The 19,041-nt window shown below is 38.9% G+C and overlaps 2 protein-coding genes and 1 long non-coding RNA gene across 7 annotated transcripts in view; all 3 read right to left on the bottom strand.

Moving 5' to 3' along the window:
• The window catches only part of LOC140142344 (uncharacterized), a 209,518-nt gene that overhangs the window by 28,234 nt on the left and 162,243 nt on the right, over window positions 1-19,041 (bottom strand). The gene's annotated exons all lie outside the window — the stretch shown is intronic.
• Window positions 5,085-14,048, bottom strand: LOC140141800 (centrosome-associated protein 350-like). 2 transcript variants are annotated; one of them, XM_072163662.1, is made up of 5 exons: window positions 13,859-14,048; window positions 10,247-10,477; window positions 7,091-7,313; window positions 6,446-6,649; window positions 5,085-5,697 (listed from the first exon to the last, which is right to left on the bottom strand). In XM_072163662.1, exons 1-3 carry the CDS (start codon window positions 13,874-13,876, stop codon window positions 7,191-7,193), a joined length of 372 nt encoding a protein of 123 aa, XP_072019763.1. In that variant the 5' UTR covers window positions 13,877-14,048; the 3' UTR covers window positions 5,085-5,697; window positions 6,446-6,649; window positions 7,091-7,190. The 2 variants fall into 2 exon arrangements, with proteins under 2 accessions (XP_072019763.1, XP_072019764.1); XM_072163663.1 differs by lacking the exon at window positions 10,247-10,477.
• LOC140141798 (uncharacterized) overlaps window positions 14,064-19,041 on the bottom strand; it is a 30,084-nt gene continuing 25,106 nt past the window's right edge. For all 4 annotated transcript variants that reach the window (XR_011857457.1, XR_011857455.1, XR_011857456.1 and 1 more), the window contains 2 exons: window positions 16,362-16,577; window positions 14,064-14,140 (listed from right to left, as the gene is read on the bottom strand). This is a non-coding gene — a long non-coding RNA (uncharacterized lncRNA). The remainder of the gene's footprint in view (window positions 14,141-16,361; window positions 16,578-19,041) is intronic.

Below are 19,041 nucleotides of genomic sequence, written 5' to 3'. Positions count from 1 at the left end.
AAATGGACTATGGAGAAGTCTAGGCAGAGTTGTTCTGAGTAAACGGCGTTTGAAAATCTTGGTACCATTCCATTGGTCCTTATAAACATTTAGAACATTCGTGAGCACTCATTTGAAATGTATATTATAGAATGTACACGAATGATTGGCAATACTTGTATGTTCTGAAATAATCGATATATACCTCAAAACGTGTTTTAACAGCTATTCGGCTTAATGCTGTATCCAAAATGTTTCTACCACTGTGCAGAGAGAGGTCAAACACGCTTTCGTGTAAACTATAGCACACATTCTTGATTTGGGCCTTTTGTGTAGAAATTACTGGTTTTCCTAAGGCCATGTAGACTTAAATTGCTATATAAGTTATAAATAGTCATCCCTGTAATATTTAGCAAAAACTCAAGGATTTTAAAGCAATTAAGCAAAAATAACAATATTAGCCTATATTTTACGTATGATTTTCCAATTTTAAGGACGAGCACTCACATTATTAAACCACAGCAGTATCATGTGGGGAATGTTTGGACTTATTTTGGTATCACCGGATAGAAGGGACCAAATATATTAGTATAGGACATTTAATATAGAAAATTTGGGATTTCCGCTATACAATACTATAGATCAACTAAGTATATACGATTTGTCTCTCTGCCGAGTTCATTTATCGTACTTATGCGCGATTCGTCCAAATCAAAATTTCAATAACTACGTAGATGAGTAAGATTTACCATTAATTTTTGGTGGGAATAAAAGATAACCTGAAACATAATCATAAGCATACAAAAACTCAATTTGCTCAAAATGTTTCACCGTTGTTCATCACCGTCTAACAACTTGAGTCCGGCGCGTCTGCGTGGTTTACTTCGCAAGGGCAGCTTCTCGGCTTGCCATGTAAACCATGCAGACGATGCATCCTGCATGATCCATCATTTTTAAACGGTGATGAACAATGGTGAAACATAGATTGAATCCCTAAATAATATGTTGTTTTATTTCTAAGATGTTCTTGTTTGTTAATTAAACATTAAAAAAAAAAAAAAAATATATTATTTTCAGCTTGTCTCATTATTTGTCGAAGTTGTTTTGCCATACATTTACAGACCATTTCAATCATATGCATGGTTTACTTAACCCCATCTCAAATTTGGAAAGGATGTTCTTGTTTTAAAAATATTTCCATATCTAATATGAAAGCTTAACAGAGACAAAAAGAAGAATTCAGTAAATAATAAGTTATCAAAATATTTAAGAATCTGTTATACCCTCTATCGTCAGAGAGCTGCAGGTCAGTGACATACAAATCATGGTTCGTGGTCATCAGCTGCTGCTCTCAAAACAAGAGGTCAATTCAATTTTTCCTTGATCATGGGCTGAATATCACACAATTTTGCATGCACAGGCAAAATGTTACATGATCTGTGCGTAAAACCCTCTAAGTCGTGCCCGGATATATTCCTGGCATCATGTTACATTGGAAACCACATCAGTCTCTGATGTAGCACCTTGTTGGGCACCCCTGCAGGTATAGGAAAACAAAATTCAACTTTCTAAAAGTGGGGATGTGACTGTGAATCACAAAATGCCCTGACTGAATATGATTTTGTTGTAGTGGAAACTACCGTGACAAGAATCAATGTACAAACCATTAAATTTTTCACCAGAACAACAATGCAGGACTTGGGTCAAGCATTGTGGGAAAAATTAATGCATTGAATTTCGTCAATGCACATCACCAAAATCATATCAGTCATAGAATTTCTGGAATTTCCCGAAGATTGAAGGGAAGGTGGTACGAAGGGAAGGTGGTACAAAGGTCAAACAACCACCAAAAATGTATATTTTTACCCACACTATAATGTCATATCAATAACTCAATTTCCACCAAAAGTGGATGTAAGGGGTTTTGAAACAGAGCTCTTCACTTGTGGATTAATGTTGCTTTCCCTACACCTGGATGCCCTGTAAATGTTCAACATCAGAGATTGATAAAGTAGTGCAAACAAAATAATGGTCACAAATTTGATTGCAAAGGTGGTTTCTAGAAAAGGGGTAAATTTATTTTGTTGCAAAAGCCCTTACATCTACAAAAGGGGCAATATTAAAGAAATTATAAAATAGATAGGAAAGCTTGAAAATTGTACCAAACCTATTCTTTTAGTTTCTATTCATCAACACTTTATCCGAACCCAAATTGAATCAAATCGAACAAGCCATACTTGCACAATTGAAAAAAGCTGTTTTTCTCAAAAAGTCAGAAGTGGATGTAAGGGGTTTTGCAACAAAGATCTTCAAGTGTAGTAAGTACAAACCAGAGGTCAGCTAACCAAAGTTTGTCATTCCCATGTATATTTATAAGCTTACCCAATACTAAAGTATGTTTTTTCATTGAAAATTTGCCTCTAATAAATTACTTCAGCTTGATTTTGACTGTGAAAAGCAGGAAACAAAGGCAAAGATGGTGAAATTTCCAATACCTTGGTTTGGTGGTCAAGTCAAGAGCCTTGTTACAGTTCCAAATACTTTGAGGGATTTTCAAGGAGTTGCACACAATGATGCTGGTGTAGTGGCACACAGATGACCCCAACAGATGTGGGGTCAAAGGTCCTCTAGGCACCTTTGTTCCATAACCACAAAAGGTATAGGACATTTTTTTTTTTTGCTATAGCCCCCGAATGAAATGTATTTAATTATGTTTGTACTCACTCAGGTAGCATTGTGTGTGAATTTTACATCCAAGTAAGTGCTATTTTTTTATGGGCATTTTAGTGTCTAAAATGACCCAAAGTGAGGGTTTTTTCAATTTTGCCGTCCATTTCTAATCGTCACCCCATAGACTTTACATGTAAAATAAAAAGGCTCATAAAAATTATATAGCACCTAGTTGGGATGTAAAATTCACACAAAATGCTTTTTGAGTGATTACAAAGATAATTAAATACTTTTCATGTGGGAGCTATGTAGAATTTATTTTAATGTATTCTTTGTACAATGAAATTTCACAATAAAATGTCCATTGGAAACAAAGGTGTAGGGGTCACTTGAGGTCTTTGACCCAAATGGTCAATATTATATGAATAAATAATGGGTTGCTGCTTCCACATATTGTGATGGATTTTCAGGGTCCTTGGACACCATTAAAAGTGATCAAGTGTTTATACATTGCAGTTAAACTTTACTAGCCATTGTATCTAATAAAGTAATGCTCTAAATACTGTATTGTATAGGTGAAAGTGGTGTGTGTGTGTGTGATATAGTGCAAGGAAAGTAGTCACAAAAACCACAAAAAATTTCAAAATACATTAAAAACATGGCATTTTTACCAACAGAGTTATTATTTTGTCAAACTTGGCATTAGCAATATCATCAAGTACAAAACAAATTAATTTCTACATCAAGGACTGCCATTCTGTGTTCATGAAACTAGCATTTTCTAAGTCAGATTTAAGGAACGCAGTATGAGAGAGATCACTCTCTTCAAAAGGCAGTCCTTGATACATTTACAAGTTTTTTGTGTATACAGATCCCTAGAGTACATAGCGTAATGTAGGTTTAATACTGTATTGTTGACAACAAATTATTGATATTTTTATGCTAGACAAGTTGAGCATGCATGTCTTCCAAGCGATGAGATGTTGATGCTTCCAATTATATTCAATGCATTGTCTTGTTTCCTGTATCTCACACACTCATAGTGATATTAGCAGTAGATAGTGAACTTGGTAGATTTTTGTTTCCCTAACAAACATTTACACTAACACTATCCTATAGGCCTATTTAAAATCATAAAGTTTCATGAAGACTTACGATCGATCTTACCCTTGATTTAACAGAACTGTCAACTTCTTGGAATTGTTTGATATGAAAGGAGGGTATATTTTTTTTATTAGGAATTACTTTAAGTATTTCCTAGCCTCTTAGCCACAGGGTTGGTTGGCTACAAAAGACACAGAGTATATGTGACTGGACGCGGCGACTCAGCCATAAAGTCGCCCCCGGTCAATTTTGTTTTATTTCGTGTTTAGACAATATATACCATAAGCTTTAAAATGGTATATCATTTGACTTCAAACGATATCCAAAAGCGGGATTATGATTTGTTGAATTCTGTTCCTTCGACAAAATTGTATATTTTATCGGTTCTTCATGTGTCTCTTTTTCTACATTTCTGGTAATAAATATCCAACAGTCATAATTGGCGGTCATTTCAAATCATCCCCAAGTCAACGAGGTTCAGAAATATCCTCTCATTGTTCATTGTTGATTATACATACCTGGACAAAATACAATGCTTTGTTATCTACCACTTGAACAGGATTTAGCCAAAGCAAACAAAGACAAGAACTATTCTATAGAAATAGGTAGAAGCTTATTATCCTCTTCAGCAGTAGTATTATTGATTGATTTAAACAGCGTTTGATAAGATACTTGTCGCAACGAATTGATACACCTATGAATACGACCTTCACATACAATTTACACTTTAACTCAGAATACAATTTACTGAGTTTACGGCTGATTCGCCGCGTCCACTCACATATACTTTAGGATAAACTGGGGTACAATTACCGAATAGGGTGCAACTTGCTAGACTTGAGTCCAGTCCTCGTTCACGGAGTTTAGGGTTAGGGTTGGGGTAGGGCAGTCTTGTAATAAGACTAGTAGAGTTGCACCCTATTCGCAATTGCTACTGGCATGAGTGCGCCGACCCCAAGTTTTCAACATTTCAGGATTGTTTCTGGACGGAGGTCGGCTGAAAAACAAAATTACGTTTACATGACTTTGTCGAATTTTGTCGTGTGACAAGAATGAGTGTATAGATGACTAGTGTTATGAAATTATAATAATGTGTATCTTTATTGCCTTATGTACTCCACCTGTACACATCCTATCATAAACTACCTCATCTACATAGATTGTTATCACACTTGTGACGACAATCATGACTTCCCACTCCATTTCACATTACAGCTGTTCATCATTATTTATTTTGTGAAACACACTTATCTCTGATTGGTTGCTGTGGCAATCTGCTGAGTGGAAATTTATGGATGAAATTTGTATTGTACGCAAGTTAATAGCTCTGACTTTCCAACATCGCATGAGTATGAGCTCGTCAAAGATTAAGTAAAAAACATAATATCATCTGCACTGCATGATAAATGTGTCTACTAATAATGTTAGATATCACCATCATAATTCATTGCACAATATTATTATCATTGATATTATTAGTATTTATATTAGTATTCCTAGAACCAATCAGAAAAGCTGTTAGAAACAAATCGCCTGTGTTTCTTCGTCTTGGCAGCCTTGCCCTTGGCAAGAGTCGCTTCCGTCTTCTTCCAAGTCGTCTCATTGGCAACCTTCTTAGCCTGCGCCTGGTCCTCAACCCTAGCGCAGAACTGACGGATAAATCACTGGCCGTTTTGATGGAGTACGGATGCAGGAAGTTGTTTCGATGGAATAGATTCTTGGGATTCTTCGATGGCGGTTGCGACACTCTTTGAAGACAAGCTACTGGAGGAAGCCGATTTTGGAGATCGGGTCCTCGGCTGAGTTGCGCTGTCTGTGAAATCTTCAGTGTATGATGGAACTCTTGATGTGGTTTTGCTTGGTGATGAGAAGTTTGATGAGTAGACGCCGTGACTGCTAACAGAACGGCTGCCTGTGATTGGTAGGTCACCAACTCCAAAGTTTCTGGAATGGAAGAAAAAAAAAAATTTAGAATTTTGCCTCCTCTCTCTTGGAAGCATTTTATTCAAACTTTGCATTTTCACTTCATGTTTGAAAAAGAATTGTAAAATTTTCCATTTTATTTCGGGAACTTCATGACTTTACCATGTTCTGAAATTTTCAAATCTCAATTGCATGACATTTCCATGATTTTCACAAATTTTCAAAATACTTTTTGAGACTCTGCTGCCTTCATATGGCAAAACAACATAACTCAAGACATTTCTTAAATGCAAGTTATTGATATGAAGCTATAGTATAACCACCATCTAGATACAAGTGATTTAGTAAAGTTACATTATTTTGCCAAATAAATCCAACTGTGCGTGCTATTTTTCAAATTTGGCAGAACAGCATTATTATATCTACTTACTTTTGGTGGATTTGAAATTTATATGTTATTCTGTATACATTTTTAATACTCTATGATATAGCAGAGTCACATAACTCATACATACAGTTGTTGCACAAATATTCTCCGAGTGCAGCCCGTAACTTGTTTTGGCACATTAAATTGTTCAAAATGGCAAAATTAGGCCAAAATACATCAATCTACCTTTGAAACGGTATGAATTTGTTAGCAGAGACTCTTGGCAACCAAAAGAGCACCTCCGATATACCCAGAAATACATTAAACGCAAAACCTCAAATTTTTAAGTTACGCTGTTTTGTCATATTAGAGCAGCCTATGGGGTTGGGGTATGTGACTCACCTGGTAGATGCTCCTATAGGCTGCAGCAATGCTGCGTTCCTCATCTCCTGTAACATCTCCAGTTGATGCTGTCTTTGCTGTTACATTCCTGCTGCAACTGGCTGCTGCAGATGCCGCTGCTGAAGCCGTATCTGTAGCCATCTTGCCGGCGTCAAAGATTGCAATTGGGATTGGTGCTGGTTGTTGACCAGCTGCTACTCGAGCCTATTGTGAAAATAAAAGGATTAATTGAGCTCAAAATATCCAAACTGCATGCTATTTGAAAATCCATCTGTTGCATATTTGTCACGCTTGTTTACTTTTATGGCATGACAACTCAATGTGTATCTTGCGCTTCCACTATGCACAGTGCAACAGTGATCACATGCGCCAGTGTGGTATGGCTGGAACGCTGGACCCAATATTGATTGACCGGCGACGTCTGGGAAAATAGTCTACACACTATGATCTCAAACATAATCATCTGACCAATAAACTTCTACATGCATAGAATGACCTTTGAGTGTATTGGCATGATTGGGTACAAAAACTCATATTCCACAACTTGAGGTCAACTTTTGAGCTATACTTATTGAATGGCGGTTAATGAACTTTGCATAGAAAATGAGATCATTTTGGCTCCTAGCATGCCGAGTGATATCTTACCTCAGCTAACTGTCTAGCAGCCTGTTGTCACCCTGGCAGCCTCTGTTGTCACCCGGCAGCCTCAGCCTGAGACTCCAGTAACCGCCGTGCTGTCTCCGTGTTAGATTCCGCCTATTTCTTTGTGTACCTCCACTAGCACCCTCTCTGCCTTGTTGGCCATAACAGCAGCACATTGCTTGACCTCCTGGAGTTGCTTGTTGGCATCTTCCACCTCTTGGCGAGCCTGGTGAGAAAGGTGATAATATGAAATAAGAGATATGTATTGTAAATGGGTGGCTTTTTTAGGGCGCCAGCTACGGCTGGGGCACTTTATTGGCATGACTTTGTGAAAAGCGTCTAATTTCATTCTTGCTAGATTTACTTCGCAAGGCAGAACTTGAGAAGCAAGCAGTCGAGTTGGAGAGGTGCAGTCACACCTTTGGTCTCCATATTAACGCAGCCAAAACCCATGTTATGACCCATGGTAGCAAAGGATGGAAAGCCAATCAAGCAGGTTGAAAGGTTCAAATACCTTGGCTCAATGGTAGGGTGTGATGGAGACTCTACACCGGAGATCAATGCTCGACTAGCAATTGCCAGAGATGCCACCAGCCAATTAATAGGATTATGGAAGGCTAAAGCGATCAGCCTGAAGCTGAAGAAACAACTGGTGATATCCCTTGTCTGGAGTATAGCCCTGTATGGTGCAGAAAGTTGGACCCTAAAACAACGTGATATCAAGAAGATAGAGTCGTTTGAGCTGTGGGTATGGCGCAGAATGCTTCAGGTCAGTTGGAAAGATAGGAAAACCAATGCATGGATCCGTCAGAAAGTGGGCATCACAGAGAAACAAGGTCTGCTCAGTCAGCTGAAGAAAAGAAAGATATCCCTGTATGGTCATTGAAGCGGCGTCCAGATAGCATTGTTCAGATAACGATAGAAGGAGAAGTAGAAGGAAAAGCCAGGTAGGGTCGAAGGAAAACAGAATGGATTGATAATGTGGACTAATGGTGGAATGGCCGTGGCAAGAGAGAAAGCACACAAGAGAATGCCGACGGTTCTGAGGACTATGGCAACGCAGCCGCATGCCCAGCTTAGAAATAAAATCACAATTTGCTTGGATTTGTTTTTATTATTGTTTACAAATATGCATGGGATGAAATCTTGTGCGTAATTAGCTTTGTTTGAAATACAAAATTAATGGACTGATAAAAACACCAAATAAACCTAGACCTTTGACCCAGTTTACGCCTCTTAGAACCTGATAGAGAGATGGCGCTATTACGATCGCAGAGTAAAAAAAAAAAAAAAAAAAGATCTCCAGATCTTAGAGGATTCAAAGCGCTGTAATTTCGCTGCAATGGTGAATCATCACAATCACGTCGCATCAACTAGGCCAGTTGCTGCCAAACGGCGCACACCTATCCGCATTTAGATTGTAACATCCACTAATTATCTGTGCAGCTCCCCAAATTCCATTGGGTGAAGGAAGTTTTTGATAACCAAACAACTAATCACCTATTTTTGAGATACAGGAGGAAACCGGAGATCCCGGAGTACGCCTGAGCGGGCGAGCATGGAGTCGGGATAGACTGAGTGTACATGAGGCCGTCGGACACGTCGGGGCTTGAACCCGGGCCCTCAGTGGTGCAAAGCGAGGGAACTACCGCTGCGCTAGCTTGCCCTCCCAAGTAGACCTATGATCCAGGTGAAGAGCCACGCGTGTTATTTAAAACAGTTGCCTAATACCAAAATCATTAAAATCCTGTATAGGCTTGTCATTTTTGTTTGAAATACAAAATTATTGGGTTAATAAAAACACCCAATACACCGTGACTTTTGTGTCGCTTTTAAAGCATGTTAAACAAGTTCAAATGCTCTTAAAACCTGATATCCGCGGCGACTTTCCGTTAAATCAATAACCAGGAATGCAATATTGTCAGGTATTACAACCGACAGTTATAATAGCTTATAATTATCATACTATGTCCACTTGGAAAACAATCCTTAACAAACCTATATTTTAAATAAAATAATTCTGCTCCAACAACCCCCACAACATGATTTCCCTAAAGATAGTACCTGAAATGGTAAGATCTTTATTCCTTTTTATTTGAAACCAACCCTCTTTCGTCCCATGCAGTACGAGTTCACATCTTTTCTCACTGCAATAAAAATTCTTTACTTTTCCTAATCTTTCTTTGCTTACTATGCTAATGTTACATGATTGTTTTTAAAATTTAAAGAAAAAAAACTGTATCCAAACGGTTACATTTCAGCCCCGGGGTGGAACTTCAATATGAAATGGATATAGGTGTAGGGCTGGCCAGTAAGGGGCATACGGTGATAGCAAAATATAAAAAAATATATGGTCATTGCAAGCCTGAGAGCGTGATTTTTTTTTTTTTTTTTGAGCAAAATTAGTGTACAAAATATGGGGTCATTGGGTGAAAGAGGGACCGTTTGGATCTAAATTAGGGGGGAATTGGTTGAGAATATTTTAATGGGGTCTTTGGGTGAGAGCCAACTCCAAAAGAAGCCTCAAAAATCATTGATACACGACTCGTTGCTGTTCAGATGGAAATATTAGGGTCTAGGTCTTTGGGTGACAGATCTAAAAGGAAAACTATGGGGTGTTTGGGCGACATAGTATGTGCTGGTAATGGGGTCTTTTGGTGCCAGCGATGGTGAAAAAGGAGGTCTTAATAGCCTGGTCTTTGTGCGACAGAGCACGTGCTGGTAATGGGGTCTTTGGTTGACAGCGATGGTGAAAAGCGGGGCCTCCCTACATACGCATCATCTCCAAAGTGGGAGTGCCCCCCCCCCCCAATTTTAGCACATCACGGCAAAGCTCCCATTGGGCGCCCTATTCCTTTTTTAAAGGAATTTTTAAAAGGGGAGGTAGGTCAACTTTTATTGATAGGGTTCATTAATACAAGTTATCTCCAACTGATCCAGTACATAACTCGTCAACCCACAGTGCTCCTGGAGCACTTAAGTTATGGTGCTCCAGGAGCACCATGCGCACAGAATATTTAAGTTAGAGTGATCCTGGAGCACTACAGATTGAGTGCTCCTGGAGCACAAAGCCTTTTATGATTTTTTTTTTACCATTGTTATATTGTTATTTAGTTTCAATCCGATTTTAAGCTGAATAAATTTGTACACATCACTAACCTTAAAGACAGCAGCTGCAGTTCCTATCTGCAGGATGCGTGCCAGAGACATGCTTTCTTGTTGTGCTAACGAGACAGCCCTGGTCCTCTCCATGTCCGTCAGCTGCCTCACGGATACCTCCAAAGATTCCAGTAGGTTCAGCTCAGCTGCCATCTTCAGGTACAATGCTCCGGGTGAATAATATGTTTGGGTTTGGGGCACATTGCGTCCAATATTGGAAACGGGTGGAACCTTGAGAAAAAACAAATTTGATGTTGATTTTTTTTATCAAGTTAACCCCTATAATGAGGATAATACTTAACATGCAGAAACAAATGATAGGTAAAGGAGACGATCCTGTATAAACAGTGATCAGAGTGCCCATCTCTCTTTCATTGGCGATTGGGCCAGACTCCTCCATGTAATGTTGCTATAGGGGGTCGCTACACCTCCTCTACAGCGAGTCTGTTACCTTCCCAGCATTTAAGAATGCCGGTACCTATTTAAACACCTGGGTGGAGAGGAGTAATCGAGATAAAGTGCCTTACTCAAGGACACAACACGATGGCGTCGCCGGGGCTCGAACCCGCAACCTTTCGATTGCCCGTTCCGCTAGGCCACCGTGCTCCCTAATGATAATTGGGCGGGACAGAATTTTGATAGACCTTTTAAATTGTAGCTCTGTGACTGTTTATTTTATGGATTATTCATGCTCTTAATATAAACAAGTAAGTTACAGACTACATTCACACGCAAGAAAAATAGTCCAAAGAATCAACATGTTGCCACGGTAACACAAATTCATCGATGTGGCGGGACGGAATGATAAACTTCATGTATTTGTGAACACAGTACATTTGTTGAATTTTTATCAAAAGTACTGGGATAAAACATTTGTTTCTAACATTGGTATTAACTTCAACTATCCTTCTTTTGTTATGGAAGGAATTATAAAATTCAACCCCCTCTTTATAGTACGCTCATTAATTTTTAAAAATCATGTCATTGTGGCGGGACGGAATGTGGCGGGACGGAATTTTGTCCACCATGTCAAAATCAAGAAAAAAGCAATTGATTCACTTTAAAACTGACAAAATTGTCTTTTCTTTCACTTCCAATGAAAAATTATTGCAAAATATAAACTGAGAAAGAAAATGTTCATCCCTTCCTGAACTTAAAAAAATCATCTCAAAATGTGGCAGGGCCATGTTTTACACCACAGACCCTGAAAATAGCCTTATTGCTGGCATCCTACCAAAAAAGGCCTGAAAAAGAAGAAGTTAAAATGGCTCTGAGTCTAGCAAAGTTGATGAATTCAATTTTCGTGTACTCAGAAATGTTTATTACCATAATAGTTGATATTTTGGAAAGTTTTGACTAAAATGTTTTTTTTTTTTTCGTCCCTTCCGGAACGTAAAAAAATCACCTCAAAATGTGGCGGGACGGAATTTTACACATATTTTAATTTATTTCTTTATTTTTGCAAAGTCCACTGATATTTTTTTTAGTGCTGAAATTGTCTATACAGAAGACTTTTATAATACCATAAACAAAAAAATCCTATCTTTTTTAAATATGTAGTAACATCAAATTTAGCAATTCCGTCCCGCCACACCAAGAGGGCGCTACATGTGTATATAATTGCTTGCAGTCCGAAATTGACGGGCAAATTTTACTTTTTTTTTTGCTGATTCATAATCTTTGGTTAGTAGTCTATTAATCCAGAGAAGAAATTCACCCCTGTGACAATTTCTAAATTTTAGGTTGAGTGATGACCATTTTTGGCTCTGGCCCAATTCTTGTAAAAAACCACACAAAATTAACTTGTATGATAAGTAAGAAGACAGCTTGCACACAAAAAAGTTGTGTCAGAATTGTTTTTAACAGGTTACTTAATATTATGCTGTGACAAATATTTAATAAGGAGTATGAATGTTTGTGATTTTTAATGTTTGTGATTTTTACAATTACAGGCAGTTTTTTCGATTTAATTAAGTAAACCCTATGACTCCAAAAAATGTTCTTTGACTTCAAAATGGGCAGTTCTATACTAACTACCACACTAATTCATAGAACAGTAAAAGTATTCCAATTTGACCCAAAGAAGTTGGTCGTTCTGTTTTTTTCTTACAGCCATTGAGGTACTTCTCCTTGGCATTTCTAGCCCACTTGGCAAGTGCTCAAGTATGAGCTGATTGGCCAGTTTCCAAAATTCAACTTCCTCAAAAATTGACTGGCACAGACTTCTTGTTCTTGTAAAAACATACTGGAGTAATTTCTGGCTAATCCTATGTACAATGTAGAGATGAGGGACTACAAGATTAACTGTTGTTTGCATGCAAATTTCTCATCTTTTAATGTTACTGTTTTAATTTATTCAGATTAAATTATTAAAACTGTAATGTACAATGTCCATCAAATTTTTATTTTGTTATTCTTTACTCAAAATACCAAAAGGACATTGGTAATAATAACTGTCAGGAAAGGTTACTGTCCAAAATACCAAGGTAAAGTAAAATAAACCCCACTGGTTATTTTGGCTACTTAACCCTAACGCTCCTGAATGCTACACAATACTACTTGATATATGCGCTGTTCGTGCATGCATCCCACGTGGTGTGATGACGCAATAATCGCCCTAAGTGATATATAGGCATGGGTTCGCTGGCCAGCGAAGCCCAAGACCCATGGCAAAGTGTCGCCGATCCCGTGCTTGGCATGCAAGGGTCTCGGGTTCAAATCCCACCCAGAGCAAACAACTTATTTCTTTCTCTCTTTATTCTTTCCTTCCCGTCGCAAAAAGCCCTTAGGCGGTTAGGGTTAGGTTACCACCATAGAAACTCAGTATAGGCTTCCTTAACCCTAACGCTCCTGAATGCTACAAAATACTACTTGATATATGTGCTGTTCGTGCATGCATCCCACATGGTGTGATGACGCAATCGCCCTAAGTGATATATAGGCACGGTTTCGCTGACCAGCGAAGCCCAAGACCTGTGGCAAAGTGTCGCCGACCGAGTGCTTGGCATGCGAGGGGTCTCGGGTTCGAATCCCACCCAAACAACTTCTTTCCTTCTTTTCTCTCTTTATTCTTTCCTTCTTTCCCTTCCGTCAGCCAAAAAGCCCTTAGGCGGTTAGGGTTAGAGCATGAATTATGATATGTCAAAACTACTCTGTTGACAACAAATTTGGCTGCTTCCATTTAGGTGTACGCTCGTAAGTTGGAACATGTGTAAACATTACAAAAATGCCACAAAATCAGATTTGGAAACAAATGAACCAATTTCATATCGTAAGATCATATATTACGGCTTTGATGTTGCTCAAGTAACATTAATCTAAATCTCTATTTTCTGTCTGAGTTGTAGCAAGCCTCGACTGAGGTCTCTCAACGCCCATTCCTTCCTGTTGGCGTTCCCTTAACCCACCCTCATCAGAACTGGATCGATCGGCCTAAAATGACTCAACATATATCAAGATGGCGCGCCCATTGCAAAACGTGTTTATCAAAGTTCGCAAATAAAAAGTTAATATTAACTTTTAGTTAAATTGCAGCGAAAATGTGGCTTATTGATGATTTGCGAAATTAAGTTGCCGCGAAATTAAAGTGTTTTACAGTATATAAAAACGTACCTTCACATCAGATTTCATAGAGGCACTCCTAGTCCTTGCACTCCCTGTAAAATCATTTTCATATGATATGCTCTCTGTAGGCCCTCCAAGAGACCGGCTGTCCCAGCCAACAATTCCCTCACCGGACTGCTGCCTTCAGTGGCGCTCGATGACTGGTACTGACTAGTGGTGCTGGACGCCTTCTGTCCAAAGTCTTACGAGTCTTATCATACGAGTACCCAGTGGGGCTTTGACCTCTGAAACCGAGTCCAGATGCTGTCACTGGAAGTTTTCCATGGTATACTGCAAAATGCACAAATTGTTACAATACTGTTGTTATCTGTTTCAACAATCACTCATCATAAAAAATTTCATAGCATTTGTCACATGAAAGTGGACCAAATTGCCACAGATAACCATACAATGTACAATGATGTAAAACTAACAACACCTTGACTAAATCATCAGCATCAGGGTAGTATATTTGGGTGGTGCCTCACAACAGGTTTTATCTCTCAATTTTCCATGGGGCTAACAATTCAGGGGCAAGTTTTGTGCCCTATATGGCAACAAAGTAAGATGGCGGTGCTTACATAATAATAATAGTGGTTGCTAAAACTAGCCCATATGACAAAATTATACTTTTTGCAGTGTTTTAAGCATGGAATGGATACTCCCTTATGAAGTGATTTTAGGATTTATAATTTATTAAACTGCATCAAAGGTTATATCACAAGTACAAGTTTCCAGGGACAAAATCTTATATGGAGTGGGACAGGCTCTGGGGTGCACACCAGTAAATAGCTCCCATTGACTTTCTGTACAAACAGGGTTCAGGAAAATGTCATTTTCTTGACTCCAGAGCGACTCAGTTCTTCAAAACTTACCCTTTCTGCAAGTCGAAGGTCAGATGAAGTCATCTATTGTAGAAATTATATACGGAGTCCAGCATTTTTTTCCAGAAAAATGCTGACTAGATCACCCTATAGCCCATACAGCATACACCACCTCACGAATAGCTTGGTGTTTCTGTTTGAAGGGGCTTTTACTATGCAAATCAGCTAATTGACATGGTACTATTTTTAGAATATTTTGCTATCTACTGCTGATAGCAATGACAAAATTAACTAATTTCATGATTTCCCATTTCAATTTCCCTAAATAAGAGCAAGCAAACATGAAGATAAGCAAATTGCATAAGCAAATGAGGAGAAAATACATGGCCAGTGGTGTAGCATCATAGGGGTGGGGTGGGGGGGGGGGGGTTGCAGGGGGGTGTGGGGGGGTGATAGAGCATCATGTCCCTGTCAATTGATTTTGAAAATCCCTGAGGAAAATGGCAGAAAAAGTGCTTGGGTGCCCCCTAGGGCCTGGTGATGCTCCCTCACTCCCTCCCCCATAGTGATCTGTGCCCCCCCCCCCCAATAGGATATCTCATGCTACACCACTGTACATGGCTAGTAACTATATAACATAAGCCCTGGGAGTAGAGCCTGGGTACAGTGATGAAAATTAGCTTGCCTAAAACATGTTAAAGGCTGACCAAAAATGGTCACTGTAATTTTTAAGCTTACCAACATTGTGTCCAATGCAGGTTCCAATCAGCCAATCACAGCCTTCTAAATACATGCTCGAACCATGGTGGGAATGCTTTTCTTCAGCTTTTGCAATTCTATGATAGAGCACGACAGCAGTGCCAAATTTGGAAGTCTCGCGATGCATGATCATGCATCGTCTTACAATGCTATGTCAGTGATCTGAGTGATCCGAGTATCCATTTCACTGATTTAGGCCCTATTTGTACACAACTCTTACCTTTATACTCCTTCAATAGTCAAAATTCTGCAGGTAGTTAGCTAAACAAGCCAGAAATCACCTAATTGATATGTTACAGTCATTTGTAGCTTTGCTTTGAAGGATTTTATCGATAACAATTTAAAACTCGAAGGAAAACATTGTGACCGAGGTCAAAAGGTCAAAATTGTACAGGGTGCACACCAGTAAATAGCTCCCATTGACTTTCTGTACAAACAGAGTCCAGGAAAACATCATTTTCTTGACTCCAGAGCGACTCAGTTCTTCAAAACTTACCCTTTCTGCAAGTCGAAGGTCAGATGAAGTCATCTATTGTAGAAATTATATACGGAGTCCAGCATTTGTTTCCAGAAAAATGCTGACTAGATCACCCTGTAGCCCATACAGTATACACCACCTCACGAATAGCTTTTTGAAAGTTTAGCCAAATTGTAATAAAAAGTCAGATCCTGCTCATTTTTCACAGACAATCTATTTCCCAGGCCTAAATGAGGATTAAATATGAATCAGGGCCTAATAGTTGGGTTTTAAGCCTTTTCTAATGTATTTAATTTAGTTGTATTGCACGTTTCCTCATTTGAAACACTGATTTTTTGCTCCCAGGGTGTAGGAGACTTGTATTTACTGGTGTGCACTCTCTGGGGGACTGATCCAGTAATGGGGATAAGTATTGAATGGGAGGGGACATGCCATGTGACTTATCACTCACCTTGCTGTCCCTTATTAGCCTCCTGGTATTTCTTAGTGTAGATGTTGATCACGCTTAGCCATCATTTAAGGACCTATCCCATGATGGCAGGTTTCTTGCTCCTAATATACTGGTAGCTTTGTTGTTTCTGGCATTGTTGAGTCCCTCTACGGAGGTAACCGAACCTTGGGGTCGCTGATGACGAAGACTGATCTCACCTGGGACCATGTGCTTGAACTAAATATGGGAAAAAAGAGGTCATGTGAAGAGACAGGTCAATATTTATCACTCTTAAAACTTGGTGATGTTGGCATCTTATCAAGTTGAAATTGTACGAAATCATTTTATTGCAAAATGTTAGTTAGTCAGGGAAAATTGTACCTGGTAAGGTGAGAATTTATGGTGCTATGATTAAAGAAAGTTAATAATGAAAAATAATACTTCTCCTTGAACTCACCCCCACCCACCCTCTACCCACATCATATAGAATTCATGTGTTTGTTCATTTATTTGTCTCCATATGATCACCGACTATAGTATTTTGCTGTAAACCTTTGGCGAGAGTGTACTTCTGCACACAACCGTCTTTTTCGCATTGGACCTGTGTTATGAATCTTTCTGGTTTATAAATAGCACAATGTACGGTATACTTCGTAACTTCTAGAGGGTTTCAATTCATACTTATAATTCGCCTATGACGACTGGGAGGAGATGAGATTTCCACCCTGGGCTAAACCCTTTTGTTACGGTTGGGGAGTGCAATACGTGATTGATTACAAATCAATAACTCGCAGCTTGCCGATTGATTGTAGATCACTATAAATCGGAGGAGCCTTTTGTAAGCTATTTGACCCCGATCTTATTGTTAGAATACAATTGCTACCTTCTAATTACGTTTCCATATCAGGCCAAAAGGATGTATGCTTTGTGTCAGATGTATGTACTGTACTTCTTTTGTCGTGGTATGAAATTAGAGACCAAAAGTCCCAAGCTTTATTCTAAAAAGTACAGATAAAACGATTCTTCTTTTTTGATTTTTGAGACAAGAACTATTTTGTGTGCAAGATAGCCTGAAAACCGTTTTCTTTTGAGAATTGAAATTCCTTGTAAATCGTCAGTTTTACCGAGGTTTGTTGTAATTTTTCGTTTCCATGAAAGTGGTCAAGAAAAAGTTCAAAAATATCATATTTTTGGCCGGCAAATTGAAATGTAATTCAGGCTATCTTGCTGTGTTGCAGCTTCGACTTTAGAAGTAAATATATGTGGGACATTTCATATTTCTTTGAGGTGTTCTCTGAATGATGTCAGAAAGATCATGGTTCAATACAAAACAATCACCAAAAAATATTCACTTGCCAACTTGATATTATTTATTTTGAAGCGGTCCCTGCATGCATGCATCCATGGATCATAGATTATCAAAAAACATGCAGGCAGCTAGTCTCTGTCCGAGACGATAAGTATCTTTTTAAAGTTGATTTATTATGTTCATACCACAGTGCCGGGCCACAGTGTGTTCATACAAACAGGGCAAGAAAGTTGTTCTTCGGATTCCTTCATACTATATATTTTATTTCAAGGTGTTTAGAAAACATATGTTATTCTTAGCGGGCTTAATTCAAATAGTCAAGTTTTATGTGGCAGTTTTCCAAACATTTCACATTAAATCTTTTCAAAAACGAAGAGAGACTTGTGTCAGTCTAGAATTTTACTTTTTTCAATGCATTAGGGACGCACCATTTGATATCAAGGTTGGGGGGCTGGGTCGTGACAAGTATTTTAGTAGGCCTACCCAGGGCGGTCAACTTTTTGGAATTGCTGGGCGTGAGACAGAGGCATACCGGGATTTTCCGACAACAATGTTCATTTTGACCTGTGATTATTTGAGCCACGGCCCTCGAGAATCTGAAAAGAGGGAGGGGGGGGTAGGGACAACAAATTATTTGGATGATGTGTGAGATTTTACTCATTTTCCAGCTTTTTGCGTGAATTGTACTACCAAGGCGTGAGATTATACTACCTTGGCGTGAGACCGTGAGAAAGTGACCCAATGCGTGAGACTCACGGCCAAAGCGTGAGAGTTGACAGCCCTGGGCCTACCTCGGTAAAGCAATTTTTTAGCACCTCGATAAAGCAAATATAGTTTTACATTTTGTACCACCTAAATTTCGCGTAGCACGAAAAACATTCTTTTTATGTTATAATGAGTTCATATCAGTTCAAGTCAGCTTTCGTGGTCAGAGGTAAAAAATAAAGGTTTGGGATATGTACATATACCGGGTTTTTTTTAGCGAGACTTTAGCGAGACTGTAGGCCCAAAACGTTTTATTGAGACAATGCGCGCCCGCACAAAAACTTGGTATTTTACATTCATTTTGGTGCATGATCGGGGTAATTTTGGTGGGAAACAGGCTCCTTGCCCCCTTTCTTTTCCTATGCCTTCCCGATTTCTTTCATTTTTTGTTATGCGGGCACTCTTTTTAAGGAGCACTCTGCCCCCGCTGGTTACTACGCTTCTGGTTCAAATGGTGAGTTTTAGCATGTTTTTTTTTCATGAATTTTTTCAAAGGATTATTTTCTTCAAAATATAAATAGGTTCATGTGAGGATATCTCACCAAAACCATACTCGGATCCATCCCCACATATGGCTCCCATCATCACATTTCCAAGCCCCCCCACCTTGATATCTAATGGTGCATC

This window comes from Amphiura filiformis, chromosome 20 (genome assembly GCF_039555335.1).
Source record: "Amphiura filiformis chromosome 20, Afil_fr2py, whole genome shotgun sequence".
Classification (NCBI taxonomy): domain Eukaryota; kingdom Metazoa; phylum Echinodermata; class Ophiuroidea; order Amphilepidida; family Amphiuridae; genus Amphiura; species Amphiura filiformis.
This window is presented reverse-complemented; position numbering and strand designations above follow the sequence as displayed.

Excerpts from the sequence above, each read along its gene's own strand:
- LOC140141800 (XM_072163662.1), bottom strand. Across the intron at positions 7,314-10,246 it reads CTGCAGCTGCTGTCTTTAAG|GCTCGCCAAGAGGTGGAAGA; the intron begins GTTAGTGATGTG and ends CTTTCTCACCAG.